Source organism: Hippopotamus amphibius, chromosome 1, assembly GCF_030028045.1.
Source record: "Hippopotamus amphibius kiboko isolate mHipAmp2 chromosome 1, mHipAmp2.hap2, whole genome shotgun sequence".
Taxonomy (NCBI): domain Eukaryota; kingdom Metazoa; phylum Chordata; class Mammalia; order Artiodactyla; family Hippopotamidae; genus Hippopotamus; species Hippopotamus amphibius.
The window spans coordinates 44122586-44149614 of record NC_080186.1 but is presented as its reverse complement, the minus strand read 5'-3'; the positions used below and the strand labels follow the sequence as shown (position 1 = coordinate 44149614).

The window sequence follows — 27029 nt, the reverse complement described above, 5'->3', positions numbered from 1 at the left end:
CTAAAGATCCCACATGCTGCAACTAAAGATCCTGCATGCCGAAACTAAGATCCAGAGCAACCAAAATAAATAAGTAAATAAATAAATATTTTTTTTAAAAAAAAAGAACTTTACACATAAATTCAATCCTGTCTTCCCACCTCCAAGACCTGGATGAAGATCACCAATCCTTGATTTTCAATAAAGTGCCTGCAGGCAGCTGGAGATTCATCTGTAATATTCCAAAGTGCTTTCAAAGTAAACAAGAGGGTGACATCATCTAAATTCTCAGTAGTCTTCTGTTTTACTATTACTAGAAGTTCCTAAAAAACAAAGAGACAGGGAGTTAGATGCCCTAGTGACTGACTCAATTCCAGTATAAGGAAAGCAATGGTTAAGAAAAGCTTTAGAATCAAACCCTAGTTCTAAACCGAAGTTCTATCACTTAATAGCTTTGTGACTCACTTTCTCTCTATAAAATGAGTTACACCTATTTTTTAAGGTTTTTGTGAGGAAAAAATATTAAAGTTTAATAAGCACAATCTACTTCTTGGTGCTTATTAGTAAATCTCATAAACAAGTACATATCAGCTATTTCATTATTCATGTATTGAGAATGTTTAGTCAACACCTTTTGGAAGTCAAGCACATATTCAGGTAAGAGTGGCAGATGAAAAAAAAGACAGTTGGTTTATCTCAACTAAACAAAGTAATTTTAAGTTTTGGTAAATTCTCTGAAGGAAACACAAAAAAGCCTAAGAATTTTCTTCAGAAAAGGTGGGAGAGGGGAGGCTCCATACAAAGGTAATACGTAAAAGAGATCAAAAGAAAAAGAGGTCAAGGCAGCTAAGCAAGGAATGGGGACACAGGGAATGGGGAGGAGGGAAAGATATTTCAGGCAAAAAAGAGTCTGCTGTTCTACACCACTGAGCAGGCCAGTGTGGCTACAGGATAACACTAGTATGTAGCATAATGTCCTAAGAGCTTGAAGAAACCACCGACTTATTTAACAGAGATTCCAATATACCATTTCAAATCAGAATTTCTCTAGACAAACGTGAAGCTAGTATTCATGCTTTCTTTCAAACATACTAGACTGTCATGTGAAAGGAAAAAGACAGCCATTTCCACTTACCCAGCTAATGAAAAGATACATAAAATATAATAACACTAAACAAATCAGATTATGTCTGTTTCAGGAGGAATCTCAAATATTTTACCCAACCAGGAGGGAACATATCAAGAGAATTTACAAAAATAAAGCTGTTAGAGCCAAAAGAAGAATGTAAGAGTGCACACCACACGGGCAGCAATCACCCAGAAAGCCAAGAGGGTGAGTGGCGGCAGAGCGAGGGAGGGAGCAGGAGTGAGGCTGACCCTGAAAGTAACGACAGCTGTGGTCAGGACCATGGCTAGACACCTCACATATTGTATCTCAGTAATACCCAAAATAACTGCAAAATATTACTCCTATGTCCAATGCCAGTTATTCAGATGAAGAATTTGAGGCAGAGATAAGTAAATTACCTAAGGTCTATGGCTAGTTAGTGGCTGAAACTAGTTTGTTTTAGTGTAAAGCCAGAAATTTCGGTACCACTACCTAAGATGGTTTCTCCAAGAACTACAGTGCTACACTTCCCTCCGTGTTACTTTAAGTACTTGCTCTCCACATCCATATCTATATCTACCTCTGTCTATTACTGTTAGCATTCCCAGGAACTTCAATGTTCTTCCAACATACCATCTTGGCAAAACTGCTACCTTAGTTAAACCCTACTTCATGCCCCACCCCCAAAATCTGAATACTGAAAAAGACTGTGCTCGAGTCTACTTTTAATATCTGCCCCCAAATTTCAAAATGGCATTCAACTGTACCTGGCAATCCTACTATATTTCTCAATGAATTCACTCCAAAGACTATTATTTCATAATTCTTACTCCCCAAACTTTAACTGCCATCTTCTTATTCCTCTCATTTGATTCATCTAATTTTTCACTGGGAACCATTAGCTATTCTTCCTAATGAAATCTAACAAACTACTTGCACTTGCATCAGTGTACTCTGCCTTCCTTTCTGCTCCAATCTAAAGCCAACATTTGGGGACTTCCCTGGTGATCCAGTGGCTAAGACTCCAAGTTCCCAATACAGGGGCCTGGGTTTGATCCCCAGTCGGGGAACTAGATTTTGCATGCATGCTGAAACTAAGAAGTCTGCATGCCACAACAAAGATCCAGCATGCTGCAACTAAGACCCTTTGCAGCCAAAATAAATAAACAAGTAAATATTTAAAAAAAAAAACAAAAACCCAATGACAAAAACTTCTTTAAGAAAAAAAAGAAAAGAATAAATTCAACAGTATAAAAATTTAAAAAAATTATTGCATACCAAATCATGCCATAAATAAAGTAAAAACAGCCTAACAGCCAACTGGGGAAAAATATATGCATCTTATACACACAAAGGAATCCTATATATTAGAAAAAAGCCAGCAATCCTAAAGAAAAACTAAAGGCCATGAATAGACAATTCACAGACATTATAAATAATTCTTCAAAAAAAAAGATGGCTCAAGCCTCTCCTCAGAATAAGAGAAGTGCAAAATAAAACAATGATGTACATTTTTTCATGATCAATGTTAGCATAATCATAATGTAAATACTGATTTATTAAAAACTGTAATATAAATTTATTGGGGGTTAGGAAAGGAGGTAATTTGTAGGAGAGCCAAATTCTTATTTACCATAATAGCAGAATCACTAGCTAACATCTAAAATAGATAAATCTTTTTTTCTCTCTCTTTTTTAATTGTAGTTGCTTTACAATTTTGTGTTAGTTTCTGCTGTACAACAAAGTGAGTCAGCTATATGTATACATATATCCCCTCCCTCTTGGACCTCCCTCCCACGACCCCCCCCAATCCCACCCATCTATGTCATCACAGAGCACCAACCTGAGCTCCCTGTGCTATACAGCAGGTTCTCACTAGCTATCTATTTTACACATGGTAGTGTATATATGTCAATCCTAATCTCCCAATTTGTTCCACCCTCCTCTTCTGCCCTTGTCCACATATCTGTTCTCTACATCTGCCCTGCAAATAGGTTCATTTGTACCATTTTTATAGATTCCACATACATGCGTTAATATACAATATTAGTTTTTCTTTCTGACTTACTTCACTCTGTATGACAGAATGAAACCGCAGTCCTAAGCATTTTATTTAGAGATACAGAGAAGAAATAGCTATATGAGTAAAGAATAACTTCTTCTGGGTAGCAGGTCTTACAGATTGTTCATTTTATAAGCTTTTTAAAATGATTTAATTTTTTGAACTATGTTCACAAATTACTTTTATCAAAAAAAACAGTTAAGGACGGGACTTCCTAGGTGGTGCAGTGGTTAAGAATCCGCCTGCCAATACAGGGGACATGGGTTTGAGCCCTGGTCCAGGAAGATCCCACATGCCGCGGAGCAACTAAGCCCATGCGCCACAACTACTGAGCCTGCGCTCTAGAGCCCATGAGCCACAACTATTGAGCCCGTGTGCCACAACTACTGAAGCCCACGCGCCTAGAGCTTGTGCTCCGCAACAAGAGAAGCTATGGCAATGAGAAGCCCGCGTGCCACAACGAAGAGTAGCCCCTGCTCTGAGCAACTAGAGGAAGCCCTTGTGCAGCAACGAAGACCCAACACAGCCAATCAATCAATCAATCAATCAAAAAAAAAAAAAAAAAAAAAAAGACCGAAGCTTTAACAACAGCAAAAAAAAAGTTAGGGACTTCCCTGGTGGCGCAGTGGTTAAGAATCCACCTGCCAATGCAGGAGACACAGGATTCGATCCCTGGGCCGGGAAGATCCCACATGCTGCAGAGCAACTAAGCCCGTGCGCCACAACTACTGAGCCTGTGGTCTAGAGCCTGTGAGCCACAACTACTGAGCCCACATGCTACAACTACTGAAGCCCACATGCCTAGAGCCTGTGCTCTACAACAAGAGAAGCCACTGCACTGAGAAGCCCACGCACCATAAATAAGAGTAGCCCCTGCTCGCCACAACCAGAGAAAAGCCTGCGCGCAGCAATGAAGACCTAAACACGGCCCAAAAAAGACAATAAAAAAAAGAAAAAGAAAATAAAATTCCTAAAAAATATATATTTTTAAAAAAAGTTATAAAAGTGACAATTAACCTACCTTAACTGCCGTGAAGAACTCTTCTTTAAGATGTGCAGTTTGCTCAGGTGAGAGCTATAAGCAAATAAAAAGCCGAGAATGAAATGTCAGACCACCATCAAAGCTCCACTAAGACTACGGTGAGAGAAATTTTTCATGTAGCAATCACATACCTGCAGGGCTAGAATAGAGGTTATGCTCACTGCCATTGTTTGCATCTTGGGGTTGTCATGCTTACAGAGCCATCTCATAACAAACCTGGCAGCTTCGAACCTAAAAAACAGTATTTTTCTCAATAAAGTTTGTGAAACTGTACATGAGAAGTGAAGAAATCACTTGCCTCCCCAACAAATCTTGTTTAACAAAAGTATTCTTGGACTTATAAAGCCTCAGCTATGAAAAGCAAGTGGATTTGGCAAAAAGAAGAGAAGATCAGAAGAGGAAAAGGAGAGCAAGCACAAAAGAACGTGAGTGGGAATTCCCCAGCGGTCCAGTGGTTAGGACTCCACACTTTCACTGCCGAGGGCCCGGGCTGGGGAACTAAGATCCCACAAGCCGCATGGTGTGGCCAAAAAATAAACAAAACAAACAAACAAACAAACAAAAAAAGAAGAATGTGAGCAAATGCACAACATTCAAAGATGGACAGACCTAAAAAAGACTTATTTTTTAGCACTCAGTTTCAACTATGATGGATCTGAGAAAGGAAATAAGTTCCCCAAGAGGTAGTAATTTATAATCTGAATTGCAGACAGTGCTAAAATGCCACAGCGAACAAATCACTAACTAGGCAGAATTCATAGCCTTTTATTCATGGTTTTTACTCAGCTCCAACTGATGACTGCTATATAAGAATGAAGACTGAGTTGAGAAAGAGGTTCCAACTTGTCAAGAGAAAGTGGAAATGCAGATTCTTTTTAATGAGGAAGACCACCTTCCTTACTGTACTTTTAAAAGTCAACTCTCATTTTAAGTACACACTTTAATGAGATCTGAGAATGGCTTAGCCTACAGCCTTACACCCATAAATCATGGGCTTTGCTAAGGCAAGAGTGTGGTTAATTTTCCTGTTGGCAGCAACTATTATTAACGTTCTGGAACTCATGAATCTGAGAGATTACAATGGCCTCAAGAGGAATCCCTCTGGAGTCTATAATGATGATTTTTTTTTAAAAAAAAAAGCATTATCAATAAAATAATAACAAAAAGAATGGCTAATATTTAGAACAGCCTGCACTCATATGCTAGGCAGTGATAAGTACCTTACAAACATCATATCTAATCCTCATAAGAGTAACTATTTACAAATGAGGAAACATACACATAAAGATAATCGAATGGCTAGAACTTGATTCGATGTTTGACTCTCTGGTGCCCATGTTCTTACCACCCACTGCCCTAAACTGGAATCACACTTTGGGAGACAACATTTGCAAGTACAGTAGTTCTGAACACCTACCTCTTGGAAAAATCTCAACAGAACATACTCCCCAAACACCTTATCTCAGCCTTAATCAGACCCTTCTAGGCTAATAACCAAAACCAACAATGCTCAGAGTAACACTGGTCAACACCCCAAAATGAGTTAATCCAATTTTATACTTGCCTGTCAAATGGAACATCCACAAGAATCCTGGAATTGGTTAAGGAGAGAAGACAATTCTTCTGTAACTTTAAGGGAATAAAGAAAAATAATTCTGAGCAAATGTATACTCCTTCTAAATAAAGGTTCTAAGCATTTGGAAGGTGCTACTAATAAGCTTTTCTTATTGACAGCTCATTGTGTACCTGGTTCTCTCCAAGTTCTTCATTTAATCTTACTATTAAACTCTGTAAAATTCACCTTTGCCTAAAGAACAATCTTTCCCTTTTTTGGCAAAGAGGGAGTCTCCCTTTTCCTTGAACCCTAGAAGAATCTATGTGGAGAGTTGCCTGCTGTGTGTAAGTCCAAATCGATTACCGGAAGTCTGGCCCATCTACTGAATGACAAATGTCCTTACCAGATCTCATAACTAAATGTGATAGAACTTCTACTTTCTGCCTGTGATTGGTAGGGACTGAACTAGGCCTTTAAAGAGAGGAAAGAAAGAGAAAAGGCCTTCTAGGTCTCTTTGAAAGCCCATGAATAGGCCAGTGACATGTACTGCCATGACAGCAGTGTATGAGGCAGGGGTAGCAAACCTGAAATGCCAACAGGAACTAGGCAGTAACACAAACAAGTGAAGAAGGCAGAGTGCAAAACAAGAGGGCAATGATAGGAATTATGGCAAGCTGGAGAATTCATGCCCTTCTATAGGGGCAGTTGTTACTCAGCTCCAACTGATGATGGCCACGCACAAATTAAGACTGAACTGAGAAGGACCGTCCAACTTTTCAAGAAAAAGTGGAAATACAAAATTTTTTTTTAAATGAGGAAAGACTACCTTCCTTCTTGTATGTTTAGTAAACTGATTCCCATTTTAAGTACACACTTCAATTAGATTTGACAAATTTATACCTATGTGTAACTAATACTACCCACCACCAGCACAATCAACATAAAAAATATTTCCATCACCCCAAAGAGTTCCACTGTGTCCCCTTCCACTCAATCCCAACCTTGCAAATTCCAGCCCCAGAAAATTATACTGTCATTACAGATTAGTCTTTAGTAAGATTTCACATAAGTAAAATCATATGGTATCTACTCTTTGTGTCTGGCTTATTTCGCTCAGCATATAATGTTTTTGAGATTCATCCATACTGCATGTATCAATACTTCATTCCTTTGTATCACCAAGTAGTTATTTCCTTATATGAATGTATCACAACTTGTTTATCTACTCACCTGTTGCTGGACATTAAGTTTTCAGTTTGGGGGGAGGGGGGTTGGTTATGAATAAAGATACTATGAGCATTTGTGTATGTCTTTATATGGTTATATGATTTCTTTTCTCTATATGAAATGACTGTGTAGTATGAAAGGTGTATGTTGAACTTTCAAAGAAATTACCAAACTGTCGAACTGGTGGTTTTATCATTTTGCATTCTTAACATCAATATATGAGAATTTTGGTTTCCTCTACACTGTTGTCAACACTTGGTACTGTCAGTTTTTTTTTTATATTTCACCCAATCTAGGGGGTGTGTAGTAGTATCTAGGTGTGCAGTGGTATCCAAATGTGCTTTTAATTTGCATTTCCCTGATGGCTAAAGATACTGAGCATCTTTTCATATGCTCATTTCTCATCTGCCTATCTTCTTTGGTGAAGTATCTGTACAAATCTTTTGCCTTCCTAAAAAATTGGTTTGTTTGACTTGTGTTACCTAGTTAACAGTTTTTCACATTCTGGATAAAAGCCTTCAGTCATATATATAAAATGAACATTTTCCCCAGCCATGGATTACCTTTTCATTTTTTAATGTCTGTGTATGTTTGAGCAGAAGCTTCTAATTTTGATGAATTCTAATTTATTATTTTTCTTCTATGATGTGTGCTTTTTGTAGTCTAAGCAAACTTTGCCTACTCTGATGTCACATTTTCTTCTAGAAGTTTTATGGTTTTAGCTTTTATATTTAGGTCTATGATTCAATTCAGTTTAGTTTCACACTTGATGTTAAGCCTATAGAATGTACCGAAGTGTTAATAGTAGATGTTTCTGGGTAACTCGATGTTTCTTATTTTTTCTACAACAAACATGAATTTCTTATCTATTTCTCTCCCTCCCTCCTTCCCTCTCTCACTCTCTCTTAGGATGAAGAATCAGAACTAAATAAAACATATTTTTCATATATTTGTCCTCAAGTAAGAAGCACAGTCAAATATTCAAACCAAATTACCTGCTGATAATGGGGGAAATTTTTCAGAGCCTTGAAAAGTAGACAGGTAACCTCTGACAACAGACGAACAGGCATCCCCCTGGCCAGGCCCTGGCGTGTTAAGTTGAGGGCACAAGCACTGGCTGTGAACTGCACTGGCAAATCCAATGGATGATTCCTCATTCCTATAGCCACGAGCTGAAGATGAACTTGTTTTTTAGCAGCATATGACAACATTAGCATTCTTTACACAGTCTTGTTTTTGTGTTAGTTGTCAAAAATATTTGCTCATCAGGAAAAAAAAATAACAGATTTTCCGCTTCCTCAGCATTTATTTTTTAGGGCACCAGCAATACCTTTCAATCCAAATGTAGTTATTAACTAGCTGTGTGACTTTAGGTAACTCATTTCCTTTCTCTGGACCTCTGTTTCCTCATCTGTGACTTCACAATCATTTATTGAGCCTCAATCCATCCTAGGTATTATGATAAGCACTACAGGGGACACGACATGAATCACTTCTGCTCTATTCCTTAGGATAAAGTCTTATGAAAGAAATAACATTGTAAGGAATGTCAAAACATGAAGCTGAAAAAAAGGCACCAAAAAAGAAGTATAAATAAAGTGCTGCCTAAGATAGTTATGCAGGGAGCAATCATTTCTGGTATGGAAGTCAAAGGTTTCATTCAGAGAACACATTTAGGCAGGGTCTCAGATAGGATCTGGATAGGAGATGGAGGTGGGGGTGGAATGGAGAGAGAATTACTAGGGAAGGGAAATGTGACAAGGAAACACACAAAGTGGACAAAAAGATGGCATGGGGACTTCCCTGGTGGCACAGTGGTTAAGAATCTACCTGCCAATGCAGGGGACACTGGTTCAAGCACTGGTCCAGGAAGATCCCGGGGCAACTAAGCCCATGTACCACAACTACTAAGCCTGCACTCTAGAGCCCACAAGCCACAACACCCCACGCAGCCCAAAGAAGAGCAGCCCTGCTTGCCACAACTAGAGAAAGTCCATGCACAGCAACAAAGACCCAACACACCCAAAAAATAAGTAAATTTATTTAATAATAATAAAAAAAAAAGGTGGGATGAATTCACCAAGAGAGGAAGAAGAAATTTGAATTTAAAAGAATCTCAAAAGTGGTAAAACCTAGTATTAAGGAACTCCCTGGTGTCTGATGGTCAGGATTCAGTGCTTTCACTGCTCTGACCCACATTCAATCCCTGGTTGGGGATCTGGGATCTCACAAGCCACATGGCATGGCCACAAACAAACAAACAAACAAACAAAACTCCCTAACATTAGAAAGGTAACTAGAAGATAGACTGCGCAAGACCTAGAAACCAATGTAAAATGAAGGTGTTATACTAAGCTTAGACCATAACTGCTCTAATATTCAGGGACAACATGATCTGCTTTGTCTATCAAATAGGGATAACCATCCCTACCCACTTCAGAGATCAGCCTGCTGATATACTCATGAACCATGATATGCACCGTTAAGAGACCAGAGCCCCTCACTTTGACACCTACATGAACTCAAACCCAGGATATACTTCTCCTATGGAAAATGCCTTTTTTCTACATTGCTAAACTGCTCTTAGGATTTCATTGGATTGCCATCATCTATAATACAAACATGTATAAAGTAAAACAAACACAATTTTCAAAAAAAAAATCACAAAATCTTAGCTATGAAAAGGACTTTTAGAATATCTAATCCAACCTCCTTGTTACAGATGGGAAATAAAGATCCAGAGTTTCTTCCTTTATACAGTATCATTTTTAAGTTATGAATAAATACAATCTCTCATGGTACAGAAATAGCCCGTTTTATGGAACCACAAAAAATTACAAATGATAAAAACAAGGTGACTTTAAGACTCTTCATTTTTATGTTACATTTAATTTTAAATAACTGCAGTTTTCTTTCCCAAATCACTTAAAACTTCCAATTACATTTAAAATAAATTCATTCTCCTATAAACCAAAACAAAGTTGGCCCTATCAATACTGGTTAATTTTACTTTATTCACGAAATAACTTTAAATGGTAGATTTGGTTACCTTCAATTACTGCCATTTTGTTCTGTTCTTATTGGGGATACTGTTGCTGTTTTCTTTCAGAAAACCATTATCTTAGATTTTAAAGAGTAAATGAATAAATAAAAAAACAATGTTTACGCAAAGCGAATTCACATTTAAAGATTTTGTCCTGTTCTGGTCAAAACAGTGCAATGCTTCTATAATCCCCTGCTCAGACCAAATTCAAAAATTTGAATGATTCAAATTGATTCAGATGCTCAAAACAAAAGATGATCTGGCAGTTTAAGCCTACCACTGTTCTCTTCTCTTTGTGAGGGCATTTTGACTCACAACAGAATAGGCATATAAGTTACTGTATTCATTGTGTTTGATGAACAACTTTAACTGAACCAAGTAATAGGTAGTAATAAAAACTACATTTCTGAGGTGCAGTTACCTTTAAAATAGCAGGCATGGTTACTTGCATTGAAAACGTCTCTGTGAAGAGCCTGTAGAGGGCTTCCTTCATAAAACATGACCTATTCTTGTATCGGCTCAGTGCTTCCGAAATCTGATTCATATTGGCTCCTCCAGCAACCTGGAAAACAAGGATGTTACCAATAGGTTTCACCATTCACCTTCAAGCACAGGCTTTTACACTGCATCAAATGTTTGAAACAACAGATGTTCATGAAAATGTTTCAAGAGTTTATTTACTGGAGTATATTTTATTGGAGTATAATTGCTTTACAATATTGTGTTAATTTCTGCTGTACAACAAAGTGAATTAGCTGTATGTATACATATACCCCCTCCCGCTTAAGCCTCCTTCCCACCCTCCCTATCCCACCCCTTTAGGTATTCACAAAGCATCAAGCTAATCTCACTGTGCTCTGCAAGCAGCTTCCCACTAGCTATCTATTTTATAATTGGTGGTGTATATGTCAATGCTACTCTCTCACTTTGTCCGAGCTTCCCCTTCCCCCTCCGTGTCCTCAAGTTCATTCTCTACATCTGCGTAAGCGCTCTACAATGCTGATCTCATTCAATAATAATTCTAGTAGGTAAAAGTTCTCAACCTCATTTTTATATGGTGGGTCCAAAGAGGCAATGAACACTGCTAAATATAACAAACCAATTAAGTGGCGGGGCCAGATTCAAATACCATCTCCCTACAACTATATTACAGCTGAGATCTTGACTGAAAAATGGGTAGCATGTAAATTCTTAAACAACCAATAACCATGAATGCAGTCTTCTAAGTACTCATATAGAATGAATTAGACAATGAAAGACAGGAAAAAAGACCACATAAAATAATTGACATGTAAAAGGAATTGACCTTTTATAGAATTAATTAATTAATATTAATATAATTCTTCCTTGCTGCCACTGAAGTAGTAATTTCAAAAAGTCTATATATAGGAGATTTCCCTGGTGGTGCAGCTGTTGAGAATCTGCCTGGCAAGGCAGGGGACACAGGTTCGATCCTTGATCCTGGAAGATCCCACACGCTGTGGAGCAACTAAGCCCATGTGCCACAATTACTGAGCCTGCGCTCTAGAGCCTGCCAGCCACACCTACTGAGCCCATGTGCCACAGCTACTGAAGCCCGCACATCTAAAGCCCATGCTCCACAACCAGAGAAGCCACCACAATGAGAAGCCCATGCACCGCAACAAAGAGTAGCCCCTGCTCACGGCAACTAGAGAAAGCCCACACGCAGCAATGAAGACCCAGCAAAGCCAAAAATAAATAAATAAATAAACACAATTTTTAAAAAGGCTATATATAGACTTTGGGTCTGGAGGATGGTATCCTCCTGATACAAACCATAAAATCAACAAGGAATGTAGATAAAACTAGATATTATTCAGTTTTCAGAATTCCTGGGTGGTGAAGAAAAAGAAGAAAATAAAGGGGTAAAATTCAGGATCTTACAAAATGAAAAGGAAAACAACCTCTTCTTCACTCCACCATGACCAGTAGTAACATAACCCATTGAAGAAACATCCCATCACTAAATTGACAGAAAAGTGCTTTTGAATTAGGAATGCTGTCAGTTAAATACCAAGAAATAAAAAGATTCAAACCAATTCCATATAAAGCTGCTGTAAGAAATTATTTAAAAAGCAAATCTAAGCATTTCACCTGAGAAAATTCTTCCCATAAACCAACAACAACTCAGGAGAAAACTGTAACACAGCACTTAAAAGTGAATTAAATATTCTTAATAAGCATTTTTGGATGTGAAAAAATACCTTCAACAAAAAGATGAAACAAGGAATGATTAAACACAGGAAAAAGACAAAATCATATCAAACATAAAAATCAAGTTACAAAGTACTCAAGGAAAAACAGAGTTGAATAAAAATTTAATAAGGAGAAGAAATGCAAGAAATAAACAAGAGAAAGAAATTTTTAAAAAGAAAGAGATAAAAAGGATCTAAGATTGCTTATATAGAAAAAAATAAAGAAGATCCAATACACATATACTTGCATATACTTGCAGGGAAGAAATGAACTAATATTTAAAACTACTACCAAGAAAAACTTCCCAGAAATTTACAAAAAGACATAAATCAACACACTGAAAGAATCCACCAACTACCTGGAAAAACTGACCCAGATCAAGTCTGAGACATATCACAATATAAGGATTAAATTTAAAGATAAAAACATCTTCAGGGCCTTCACATAAAAAGATCAAACAAATCAGAGAATTAGACTGTCATAAGACTTAATAAGCAACACACAAAGCAATGTAACAGTGGACAAGCATTTTCAAGAAATAAAGGGTAAACAAAGGAGTTTCTATCCATGCTTGCAACTTCTAGAGGAAGTATGGACAGTAAATTGTGGTTCATTGCCATCAATTTCAGCTCTTACCACAGTAACAGCTGTCCATGCCCCAGCCCAGCCCCCAGCCACCAGCACATGCTCCTAGAGCTGCCTACACTTAGTTTGTTAGCGCCCAGGTGGGAAAAAGGACCCTGTCCTCCTAATATCACGGATCTCTGCTCTAATCACTGCTTGCTGCTTCTGATAACAGGTACAAAGAGGTGGGCAGCCACTGTTGTTGCACCATCCCCCCCAACAAATTGTTCAAAGCTCCTCTCCCACCAGCTAAAGTGATTTCCAGGGGATTTAAAGGGCTGCCCCTTCATCATTTTCTTTTCCTCTTTTAGGAGACATTAATGATTATGACATTCAAAACAACTGCATATACAGAGAAAATTCCAAGTGACTGCACATGCCCAGGAAAAGGCTCATAAAAGACCTAAAAAGACTTTAAATTTTTATACTTCAGGCTGATCCTCAACATAGACCCAAAAAACAAAAACAATAACAAAAACATCAAACCCTGGGAAAGGGAAAAAATCTGATTTCCAGAGTTGCCATGTTATTAGTTTCAAAATGTCCAGTTTTTCAACAACAACAAAAATCATAAAGCATATAAAGAAATAGGAAAACATGGTCCATTCAAAAGGAAAAAAAGAAAAATCAAAAGACACTGTCCCTGTAAAAGAACTGATAGCAGGTCTACTCAAACAAGACTTCAAAACAACCACCTTAAAGATATTCAAAGAACTAAAGGAAAATGTAGATAAAGTCAAGAAAATGAATGAAAGAGAAAACTTAACAAAGATTTAAAAAATCTTAAAAAGAATTAAAAAATTTCTACAGCTGAAAAGTATAATAACTGAAATAAAAATTCCCTAGATGGATTCAAGGCAGATGAAAGAATCATCAAGCAAAAAAACTGAAAACAAGGGAACAGAGCCTAAGGAACCTGTGGGATACCATTAAACAGATCAATATACACACTGTAGGAGTCTTAGAAGAAGAGAGTTAAAGTAGCAGATGATATTGGGAAAAATATGGCTGCAAACTTCCCAAATTTGATGAAAGACATGAATATAAACATCCAAGAAACTCAAGGAACTCCACACAAGATGAACTCAAGAAGACTCACAGTGAGACACATGATAATCAAACTTTCAAAAGCCAAAGACAAAGAATTTTAGAAGTAGCAAGAGAGACGCAAATCATCACATACAAAAGGATCCTCAATAAGATTTTCTGCAGATTCCTCTTCAGAAACTCTGCAAGCCAGAAGACAGTGGGCTTGTTCAAAGTGTTAAAAGAAAACAAAACAAAACAAAACAAAACAAAAAACAAAACTGTCAACCAAGAATCCTATACCCAGCAAAACATGCTTCAAAAGTGAGGGTGAAGGCGACACATTTCCATATAAAGAAAAGCTGAGGAAGTTCATTACCACTAAACTTGCCCAATGAAAAATGCTGAAGGAAGTCCTTCAGGGTGAAATGAAGCACATCAGACAGTAACAAGTAGCTATGTGAAGAAATAAAATCTCAATAAAGGTAAATACATGGGCAATTACAAAAGCTAGTGATATTTTTTAAATGGTCTGTAACTACACTTCGTTTCCTACATGACTTAAGAAACTAATAAATCTTTTGAAAAACAATTATTGGGACTTCCCTGGTGGCACAGTGGTTAAGAATCCATCTGCCAATGCAGGGGACATGGGTTCAATCCCTGGTCCGGGAAGATCCCACATGCTGCAGAGCAACTAAGCCCATGCACAACTGCTGAGCTTGCACTCTAGAGCCTGCAAACCACAACTACTGAGCCCACATGATGCAATTACTGAAGCCTGCATGCCTAGAGCCTGTGCTATGCAACAAGAGAAGCCACTGCACCAGAACGAAGAGTACCCCCACTTTCTGCAACTAGAGAAAGCCTGTGGGCAGCAACAAAGACCCAATGAAGCCAAATAAATAAATAAATAAATCTTTGGGACTGCCATATATATATTACTAATAAAAAAATATATCAAATTCTACACTTTAAATATATGCAGTTTATTCTATGTCAATTATATCTCAATAAAAGATCTTAAAAACATTAATCTAAAAACTAGAGTTATTATAACTTTGGTTTATAACTCCAAATTTTGTTTTTTACATAACTTCAGAGATGAATACATTAAAAAATTATTCTTTGGGGCTTTGCAGCAGACAACATACAATGATGTAATCTGGGAACATCATCAATTAAAATGGGTGGGGACAGAGATATAAAGGAACAGAGTTCTTGTGTGTTATTTAAATTAAGCTGGTATAAATTCAAACTAGACACCTATCGTTCTCAAACTCTTCCAAAAAATTGCAGAAGGAGGCACACTCCCAAATTCGTTCTACAAAGCCACCATCACCCTGATACCAAAACCAGACAAAGAATGTCACAAAAAAAGAAAATTACAGACCAATATCACTGATGAACATAGGTGCAAAAATCCTGAACAAAATACTAGCAAACAGAATCCAACAACACATAAAAAGGATCATACACCATGATCAAGTGAGATTTATCCCAGGACTGCAAGGATTCTTCAATATATGCAAATCAATCAATGTGATACACCATATTAACAAATTAAGGAATAAAAACCATATGATCATCTCAATAGATGCAGAAAAAGCTTTTGACAAAATTAAACATCCATTTATGATAACAACTCTCCAGAAAATGGGCACAGAGGGAACCTACCTCAACATAATAAAGGCCATATATGACAAAGCTACAGCAAACATTCTCAATGGTGAAAAACTGAAAGCATTTCCACTAAGATCAGGAACAAGACAAGGAAGTCCACTCTCGCCACTCTTATTCAACATAGTTTTGGAAGTCCAAGCCACAGCAATCAGAGAAGAAAAAGAAATAAAAGGAATACAAATTGGAAAAGAAGTAAAACTTCTTTGCAGATGATATGATACTATACATAGAAAATCCTAAAGATGCCAACACAAAACTACTAGAGCTCATCGATGAATTTGGTAAAGTTGCAGGACACAAAATTTTTTTTAAGAACTTTTATTTGCAGGATACAAAATGAATGCACAGAAACCTCTTGTATTCCTATACACTAAAAATGAAAAATCAGAAAGAGAAATTAAGGAAACAATCCCTTTCCATCACAAAAAGAATAAAATACCTAGGCATAAACCTATCTAAGGAAATAAAAGACTTGTACTCAGAAAACTATAAAACGCTGATGAAAGAAATCAAAGATGACATAAACAGATGGAGGAATATATCATGTTATTAGATTCAAAGAATCAATATTGTGAAAATAACTATACTACCCAAAGCAATCCACACATTCAATGCAATCCCTATCAAACTACCAATGCCATTTTTCACAGAATTAGAAAAAGAAAGTTTACAATTTGCATGTAAACACAAAAGACTGTGAATAGCCAAAGCGATCTTGAGAAAGAAAAACAGAGCTGGAGGAATCAGGCACCCTGACTTCGGACTATACTACAAAGCTACAGTATTCAAGACAGTAGGGTACTGGCACAAAAACAGAAATACAGATCAATGGTACAGTATAGAAGCCCAGAGATAAACCCACACACATATGCTCACCTAATTTATGACAAAGGAGGCAAGAATATACAATGGAGAAAAGATAGCCTCTTCACTAAGTGGTGCTGGGAAAACTGGACAGCTACATGTCAAAGAATGAAATTAGAACACTACATAACACCATACACAAAAACACACTCAAAATGGATTAAAGACCTAAATGTAAGACCAGACACTATAAAACTCAGAGGAAAACATAGGCAGAACATTCTAGGACATCAACCATAGCAAGATCCTTTTTGACGCATCTCCCAGAATAATGGAAATGAAAACAAAAATAAACAAATGGGACCTAATGAAACTTAAAAGCTTTTGCACAGCAAAGGAAACCACAAACAGGACAAACAGACAACCCTCAGAATGGGAGAAAATATTTGTAAATGAAGCAAATGACAAAGGATTAATCCCCAAAATACACAAGCAGCTCATGCAACTCAATATCAAAAAAACAAACAACCCAATCCAAAAATGGCCAGAACACCTAAATAGACATTTCTCCAAGGAACACCTACAGATGGCCAAGAGGCACATGAAAAGATGCTCAACATCACTAAGCATTAGAGAAATCCAAATCAAAAGCACAATGAGGTATCACCCCACACTGAGCAGAATGGCCATCATGAAAAAATCTAGAAACAATAAATGTTGGCAGGGGTGTGGAGAAAAGGGAACCCTCTTGCACTGTTGGTGGGAATGTAAATTGATACAGCCATTACGGAGAACAGTACGGTAGTTCCTTAAAAAAACTAAAAATGGAACTACCATATGACCCAGTAATCCCACTACTGGGCATATACCTGGAAAAAAACATAATTCAAAAAGATACATTTAGGCTTCCTGACTTCAAACTATACTACAAGGCTACAGTGATCAAGATAGTATGGTACTGGCACAAAAATAGAAAGGAAGATCAATGGAACAGAATAGAGAACTCAGAGGTAAACCCAAGCACATATGGGCACCTTATCTTTGACAAAGGAGGCAAGAATATACAATGGAAAAAAGACAGCCTCTTCAATAAGTGGTGCTGGGAAAATTGGGCAGCTACATGTCAAAGAATGATTTTAGAACACTTCCTAACACCATACACAAAAATAAACTCAACATGGATTAAAGACCTACATGTAAGGCCAGACACTATAAAACTCCTAGAGGAAAACATAGGCAGAACACTCTATGACATACATCAAAGCAAGATCCTTTTTGACCCACCTCCGAGAATCATGGAAATAAAATCAAGAATAAACAAATGGGACCTCATGAAACTTCAAAGTTTTTGCACAGCAAAAGAAACCATAAGCAAGACAAGAAGGCAACCCTCAGAATGGGAAAAAATACTTGCCAACAAAACAACGGACAAAGGATTAATCTCCAAAATATACAAACAACTCATGCAGCTTAATACCAGAAGAGCCAATAACCCAAACTACAAATGGGTGGAAGACCTAAATAGACATTCCTCCAAAGAAGACATGCAGATGGCTAACAAACACATGAAAAGATGCTCAACATCACTAATCATTAGAGAAATGCAAGTCAAAGCCACAATGAGGTATCACCTCACACCAGTCAGAATGGCCATCATCAAAACATCTAGAAACAACAAATGTTGGAGAGGATGTGGAGAAAAGGGAACTCTCCTAAACTGTTGGTGAGAACGTAAGCTGGTACAGCCACTACAGAAGACAGTTTGGAGGTTCCTTAAAAAACTAAAAATGGAACGACCATACAACCCAGTAATCCCACTACTAGGCATATACCCAGAGAAAACCATAACCCAAAAAGAAACATGTACCATAATGTTCATTGCAGCACTATTTACAATAGCCAGGACATGGAAGCAACCTAAATGCCCATCAAAAGAAGAATGGATAAAGAAGATGCGGCACATATATACAATGGAATATTACTCAGCCATAAAAAGGAATGAAATTGAACTATATGGATGAGGTGGATAGACCTAGAGACTGTCATACGGAGTGAAGTAAGCCAGAAAGAGAAAAACAAATACCGTATGCTAACTCATATATATGGAATCTGAGGAAATGGTACTGATGAACCCAGTGACAGGGCAAGAGTGGAGATACAGATGTAGAGAATGGACTTAAGGACACGGGGCTGGGTGGGGGGCTAAGGGGAAGCTGGGACAAAGTGAGAGAGTAGCATAGACATATATACACTACCAACTATAGAATAGCTAGCTAGTGGGAAACTGCTGTGTAACAAAGGGAGATCAACTTGATGATGGGTGATGCCTTAGAGGGCCAGGACAGGGAAAGGGGGAGGGAGTCATGGGAGGGAGGGGATATGGGGATATATGTATACATATAGCTGATTCACTTTGTTGTACAGCAGAAACTAACACAATATTGTAAAGCAATTATACTCCAATAACGATGAAAAATAATAATGAAAAATAAATAAGAAGACCTAAGCAGAATGGGAAAAAAAAATTCAAATTAAAGTGTGATAACTTTAGGATGTTAAATATAACCTCCATGGTAACCACAAAGAAAACAGCTATGGAAAATACAAAAAAAAAAAAAGAATGAGACATTTAAACTACCAAAAAAAAAAAAAAGAAAAAAATTCAGCCGAACAAAGAAAAGAGTAATGCAGGAAATGAGAGATAAAAAAAGCTATAAAGCATACAGAAATCAAAGAGCAAAATGACAGAAGTCACTCCTAATCAGTAATTACTTCAAATGTAAATGGACCAAAGAAACTAAGTCCAGAGCTAGCAGAAGGATGGAAATGATAATTATTAAAGCAGAGAGCAATGAAATAGAGAATAGAAAAATAGTAAGAAAATTAATGAAACCAAAAGTTGGTTCTTTGAAAAGATCAACAAAATTGACAAATGGATTGTCTAAGAAAAAAAAAGAAACTAAGATAAAAAAAGGACTCAAAATACTAAAATCCGAAATGAAAATGAGGACACTACTATCAATTCAACAGAAAAAAACCCCAGAATTATAAGAAAAGTATTATGAACGATTATACCTCAATAAACTGAATAACCTAGATGAAATGGGAAAATTTCTAGATACATTAGACCTAACAAGACTAAATCTTGAAGGCACAGAAAACTCAAATAGGAAAGTGGATCAATAATCAAAAGTCTCCCAACAAAGAAAAGCCCAAGTCTGATGGGTTCACTAGTAAATTCTACCAAGTACTTAAGGAAGAATGCCAATCCTTTTCAAAGTTTAACTACTGGGGGGACTTCCCTGGTGGTCCAGTGAGTAAGACCCCGAGCTCCTAATGCAGGGGGCCTGGGTTTGATCTTTGGTTGGGGAACTAGATCCTACATGCATGCTGCAACTAAGAGTTCGCATGCCACAACTAAGAGTCTGCATGCCACAATTAAACATGCTGCAGTGAAGATCCCACGTGCCGCAACTAAGACCCAGCACTGCCAAAATAAATAAATAAATAAATAAATAAATAAATATATTTAAAAAAGAAAAAAACAACTAGAGGGGGAACACTTCCTAAATCATTCTATGAGGCCAGCATTACCCTGATACCAAAGCCAGACAAAATGCTACAAGAAAACTAGAGATTAATACTCCTTATGAACAGAAATTCAAAAATCCTCAATAAAATACAGCCAAACTAAATTCAGAAGCATAATAAAAGAATTATAAATCATGACCAAGTGGGATTTATTTCCAGAATGCAATGGTGAGAGACTGAAAGCTTTTAAGACCAGGAACAATATAAGGATGCCCACAACTTCTATTGAATATACTACTGGAAGTTCTAGATAGAGCAATGAGGCAGGCAGGCAGGCAGGCAGGCGGGCAGGCAGGAAGGAAGGAAGGGCATCCAAATTGAAAGGGAAGAAGTAAAATTACCTATTTGCAGACTATATGATCTTATATATAGAAAACCCTCAAGATTCCACCCAAAAAAAACCCCGTTAGAGCCAATAAATGAATAAAGTAAAGTTGCAGGATACACACAAAAATCAGCTGCATGTCTATACAATAATAAAAAGCAATCTGAAAAGGAAATTATGAAAATAATTCTATTATCATAATACAACAAAGTACTTAGGAATTAACCAAGGAAATGAAAGACATGTATAAGGAAAACTACCAAACACTGCTGAAAGAAGTTAGAGAAGACATAAATAATGGAATCACATTCCACGTTCATGGATTAGAAGACTTAAGATGTCAGTGCTACCCAAAGTGATCTACACATTCATGTAATCCCTATCAAACTCCCAAAGATCTTTTTTGCAGAAATACGAAAACACATCCTAAATTTATATGGAATCCCAAGGGAGTCACACACTCTGATTTCAAAACTTACTACAAAGCTACAATAATCAAAACTGTGGCACTGGCATAAAGACAGACAAACAGAACGATAGAACAGACTAGAAAGCCCTAAAATAATCCCTTGCATATATGGTCAGATAATTTTTGACAAGGGTGCTAAGACAATTCAGTGGGGGAAAGGACAGTCTTTTCAAGAAATTGTGCTGAGAAAATTAGGTATCTCCATGTAAAAGAATGAAGTTGTGAAACCTTACTTAACACCATATTTTAAAAAATTAACTCAAAATGGATCAAAGACTTAAATTCATGACCTAAAACTATAAAACTCTTACAAGGAAACATGGGGCAAAAACTTTACAATATTGTATTTGACAGTGATTTCTTAGATATGACACCAAAGGTACAAGCAACAAAATAAACACAGACAAACTGAACTTCATGAAAAAAGACAAGAGACAATTTTCTCCCAGAGAATGGGAGAAAATATTTGAAAATCATATATCATGAGGAATTAATATCCAGACTACACAGAGAACTCCTATAACTCAACAACAACAAAACCCCCAAGCAACCTGATTTAAAGGTTGGCAAAGGACTTCATCAGACATTTCTTCAAAGACATACCAATGGTCAATAAGCTCCTGAAAAGACGCCCAATATCACTGATCAGTATGGAAATGCAAATCAAAACTTCAAGGGATTTCCCTGGTGGTCCAGTGGTTAAGACTTTGCGCTTTCACTGCAAGCAGCGCAGGTTCAATCCCTGGTCGGGGAACTAGATCCCACATGCATGTCGCAACTAAGAGTTCACATGCCATAACTAAGGAGCCAGCGAACCACAAATAAGGAGCCCGCCTGCCACAACTAAGACCTGGCACAACCAAATAAATAAATTTAAAATGTGAAAAAGAAAGCAGTATAGGTATAGCAACTCTGAAACTGTCTTATAATATGTTGTAGGATTAAGCAAATGTGCTGATGCTTTTGCGAGCCAAGGTTCTCACTGTGGAAAAGACAGATACAAATACAGAATGTGGAAAGGCAAAGAAGAACAGTATGAAGGTGGACATTTGGAAGTATCACTTTTAAACTTACTTCATCTATTTCTTAGCTCTGTTCACTGAAAGGGCCTAAAAACACATCTAGTACTCAGATATTGGTTTCCCACTAAGAGGAACCAGGGCTCCCAGAAATGTTTAATTCCAAGGCCAAAACAGGGATGTATAAGAAGCCTAGAACATCTTAGTTTGCCAGAAAGTAAAGAAGTACTCAAAATAATAAGAACAACAACAATGGGGGCATGTAAAAACTGACACAGGAGCTCTCATTGGCCAACCTGTGACAAACTGAACATCAAAATAATTAAGAACATTAATGAACTATAAATCATTGAAAACAACAGGAATTGCAAGTCCACACGGAGGATATGTTAGACTTACTAAATGTAGAAAGGAGAGCTGGAGTTGGAAAATCATCACTTTGCAACCACTCCAGTAAAGATTGGTTCAGGTAAGAAACATCAATGGATGCCATATCTAGGTCGGAAAGTTTGATGAGGACCAGGATATTGGCATAGTCTTTTAATATCTTATATATTGCGTATTAATTTCATAAGGAATAGTATTACCTATGTAGTGTAGAAGTAATACAATAGTATATAGATAATATGTTATCTACACCTGGATATTTTACATATTACCTGAACAATAGTTTGACCAAGTGATAAAAAGTAACATCAATAATGAGGGGTATGTTTCATATGGTAATACGCTTGAGAAGCATGCAACGTCCCTTATGTGGTATTCCGGGCAGAGATGGAAGAACCTGAATACAATTATGAGGAAGCATCGGACTAACCCAAAATGAGGAACATTCTTCAAAATAGCCGACAAAACAATGCTGGTCTGTATTCTTCAAAAATATCAATGTAACAAATGACAGGAAGGACTAAAGAACTCTTCTAGTTTAAATTATAAAGAAATGTGACAACTGAATGCATAATCCTGGACTAAAAGGAAAAACATTTTATAAAGGGCATTACTGGGATAATACATACAGTAGATCATATAAAAGTATTGCATCAATGTTAACTTTCCTGAAATTTGATAGCTGCACTGTGATCATCCTTGAGACTATCCTTGCTCTCGGAAGAGTCCAAGAGACTATCCTTGGTCTAGGAAATACTAGACTAAAATATATTAAGAGGCAGAGGGGTATGATGTATGCACCTATCCTCAAGAAAAAAATTGTGTGTGTGTGTGTGTGTGTGTGTACACACACAGAGATAAAATACAAAAGAACAAATTTGGAAAAATGTTTAGTTAGTGATCTGCAAAGTTAAAAATTATTTCAAAATAATTTTTCAAGCACTATACATAGATCAACTGCCCAAGGACCTACACATTATTAAGAGTTTAAACATTGGATATATTCTAAAATTTTTTAAAAGTTTTGTGATCAACCAGATGTAAGAGCTGAAAGAGAAACAAAGGATAAGCCACAGTGAGACTGAGCAGTAGACCAGATAGCTGTTGCATCACCCTCTCTCTGGAGAGCTTCCTATGGATGCCATTACAAAACAATCCTCATAAAGGATTCTTGCTACACCCCACCAGTGGATCAACAAGGATTTCCCAGCAAATGAAAATGTTACATGGCTTTTAATACTAATGGCAGGTGCCTAATTTTAAAGGAATTAAGTACATGTTGCCCACTCTAACGTTGGGTGCAAGAAATAACACATATTTGTTCTGTTAGAAGGTTATCACTAACACTTAATTTTATCCATTTTAATTTAAGCAAACTTTTGGTTAACCCAAACAACAAAAATACTTAGTATATTTTGCATCTGATTTGAGCAATATATATTTCTCTTAAACATAAGATTTTCTGAAACACACCTTTTAAATTTACCATACCTTACACTTCACATAAGTCTGGATTAAGAGTTTCTTAGTACTGGGAAGACTGTGGTCTTTCCTCTCCATCCCCACAATATCCAACACTGTCTATAATGCATAATTTAAAATTTTCAAAATAAGCTAAATTTACATGTATACCAGATAAAGTTTACTGAAAGGAAACTTCTCATTTCCTTTTGGTGTACTCACTTTGATATCTTAACTACATGCATAATCCCTCTACAAAATATCCCAGCACTTGTCCAACACTACTGTATATATCAGGAGTTGATGTGTTAAAATCTATTCTTTTTTAATCACTGTGGTCTTTTTATCATTGTGACACTAAATGTCATTAATCTGAAACAGGCCTAGGTGTACGTTCTTGGTAAACAATTCTCGACTATACAAATTTAAACTGAAAGTTCAAATTATCTATTTGTAGCCTAATGATGTAACTGATGGCTTCCACCTTCATTAACAAACCAGAAAATTAAAAGGACTTTAAAATACAATTGCTGTTTTCAAATCAAAAGAATAAAATGTGAAAACAACTAATGACTGTAAACCACTTTACTGTCTCACCCTAGGAAAAATTACATAAAGTATAATTATTTTTTAAAAAGGGTTCTTTTAAAGTGGTGGTTCTGAACCTTGGCTGCACATTAGAGTTATGTGGGAGCTTTCAAAATCTTGATGCCCAGCCTGAGCTCCAAACCAATTAAATTAGAATCTCTGGGGAATGGGACACAAGCATGAGTGTATTTTAAAGCTTCCCAAAATGATCAGAATGTACAACTGAGGTAGAAAGCCACTGTTTTAAAAGAGAAACATTCTAGGACATAAATATTTAAATATATGCTGCTTTAAAAATAGCACCAGGAGAAGCTATAAACATATTCAAGCAATGTTCAGTACTTTTTTCTTAAGGCTCTTTTAAAAATTGCTTTTTGTCATACCTTCACTGAAAATGGTATTAGGCATATTGATCACCTGCCTTATTCATTATATTTAGCTGTTACTAGAGGTGAAAACACTAGTTTCAGAGTCACAAAGACCTGGATACAAGTCCCAGCTCTATCATTTAATACTTCTATGACTGTGGACAAGTACCTTAACCTCCATGAGATTCCATTTCCTCACGTGTAAAATAGGAGGAAGTAGGAAACAATGTGCATGACACCTGGCACATAAGAGGTAATGTATAAATGGCTCTGCTTACCACCATCAAGCCAGACTAGAAGACATAGAGGCTAAGACTGTATCTTGTTTGAGGTTATATTTTCACAACCTACCACACAGTAGCTACACTAATTCTTACTTAAGCTCCTTAAGAATTTTTTATCTATCTTTGTAATCCTAATGCCTAGTACAGATTCTGATATACAACAAAAGTTTAACAATGTTCTGAACAAATGAAACAAAACTTATTTCAGAAAAGAACAAACCCTCAAGCCTTGCTTTGTAGAAAAGAAGTCAGAATAACCGGCATCTGTAGCCAATAGTCCCACAAATTGCATCGCAGGCCGTTGCCGTATAAACAGTTCTACAGCTCCATCAGTGATGCAACTGCCCCCAGAAACATCCAGTGATACAACGTTAGGCAGAATATCCTTCTGCTGTAGCAAATGAAAAGCTAGATCTGACTTGAGTTGCCTATGATCAGAAATATCAAGGTGAACCAGACATTTAAGTTCTCTAATGACTGCGAGAATCTGCGGTCTGGTCATGGTCAGACATTTTAGATAGTGCATCGTGAGAGATTTGAGTCGATCCTTACAGGTAAGGATTGCAGAGATGTTAGTGACCAGAGTATTAGAGATATCCAAGCTTTCCAGTTTGGGTAACTGACAAACATTAGCCAGGTCTTCACTATGAAAACAAACATTGAAAACACTTAAGATACGAAGACCAGTGAGTTGACCAAAGAACAACAGTCTTGAATCTCGAGAGATGCTCGTTGAGTCCAATAGGAGACATCGGAGGTTTTGTTGGATCCAGCCATTGCTGCAGAGTCCACTTAGGATGCCTGGAATTGAGAGGTCAGTGTGTACTGCAGTAGCGTCCAGTTCAATGAGTTTGTGATGGCAGAAGGCTTTTACGAATGCAGCTGTAGATATTTTAGCTTTTTGAATATTGACCAGCTTCAGTTTCATTTGGTTGCCTCGGAAAATGCTTGCTGTTCTATCAGTCAGCTTGCCTATAAGAGAACCAGAACCAGCTTGTAATTACAACTAAATCTCACGCCTTTTCCAGGAGGCTTTGTAGCCAATAAACTTTGACAGGTGCTAACAACAATAATGACTACATTTACTGCTTACACTATGCCAAGCACTGTTCTAAACCCTTTACCAAGATTACCTCATTTACTCTTTACAGTAATACTATACAGAAACTATGATTATTACTATCTTACAGCTGAGGAAACAGAAGTTTATAAAGAGGTTAAGTAACTTGCTGAAGGTCAAAATGTGTGGCAGAACCAAATATTAAAACCAGTTTGACTCCAGAGCCCACAGTTTTAACCACAGTAAACTTGCTCACAGAAAAAAAGAACAAAATAAAAGAGGTAGCTAACTATAGGGTATACAATACACAAACAGCACTAATGATTACTTTTAATCAAAGTAGTGCATGGCCTTTGGTAAGTCACTTACCTCTCTAGGCCTCATTCCGCTCCGCTCCCCCCCCCCCCCCCCCCCCCCGCCGCCCCCCGCCATCTGTCAAATGAGTGGGACTATATTTGATTTCATTTAGAAACGATTTACTAAGCATCTTCTATGTGAGATCCTGTTAAGTAATAGGCACACAAGGTAATTAGACACCTGTGACTACAAAGAATTCAGTCTAGGAAGCATGTCAGGCAACTAAATAATTATAATAATGTATTACATCCAATGGTGATTACCAGGTATTGAATTAATACAGATGAGATTAACACTGGGGAAGGTTTTTAAGACTGAATATCAGTTTCCCACGGGGAAGGCAAAGGGTGGAAGAACATGCCAAAGACATGGAGGCACAGAACAACAGATTTTTCAGAATGACCCTAAGTAGATCAGTGCTACTGGATTATAGTGTACAAGAGGAGGCATAGTTGGAAATGAGAGTGGGGAGGAAGATAAAAGGCAGATGGGGACTGTAATCAAAGCTAGGAAACTCATTTACCCTATAAACGATAACAAACAACTCAAAATTTTTAAGTAAAAAAGAAAAAAGAAAAAAAAGAAAGGTCATAATTATATTTTTAGAAAGACCAATTGTGTGATAATATAAAAGAATTAGGATGTTGTTTGATGAGAGTAACATGGGGCAAGAGATTATTAATGATTTTAATGATGAGAGGTGAAAGTTTATACTAACAGAACACAGCTGAATGTACTAGGGGAAAGAAT

At 37.0% G+C, this 27029-nt stretch overlaps 1 protein-coding gene across 1 annotated transcript in view; it reads right to left on the bottom strand.

Annotated features, from left to right (window-relative positions):
- The window catches only part of ZYG11A (zyg-11 family member A, cell cycle regulator), a 70548-nt gene that overhangs the window by 7809 nt on the left and 35710 nt on the right, over positions 1-27029 (bottom strand). Inside the window, exons 3-9 of the mRNA XM_057747876.1 lie at positions 25083-25834; positions 10438-10578; positions 7969-8145; positions 5756-5820; positions 4323-4422; positions 4171-4224; positions 141-302 (exon numbers count right to left, since the gene is read on the bottom strand). Coding sequence (XP_057603859.1) covers positions 141-302; positions 4171-4224; positions 4323-4422; positions 5756-5820; positions 7969-8145; positions 10438-10578; positions 25083-25834 — 1451 coding nt within the window. The remainder of the gene's footprint in view (positions 1-140; positions 303-4170; positions 4225-4322; positions 4423-5755; positions 5821-7968; positions 8146-10437; positions 10579-25082; positions 25835-27029) is intronic.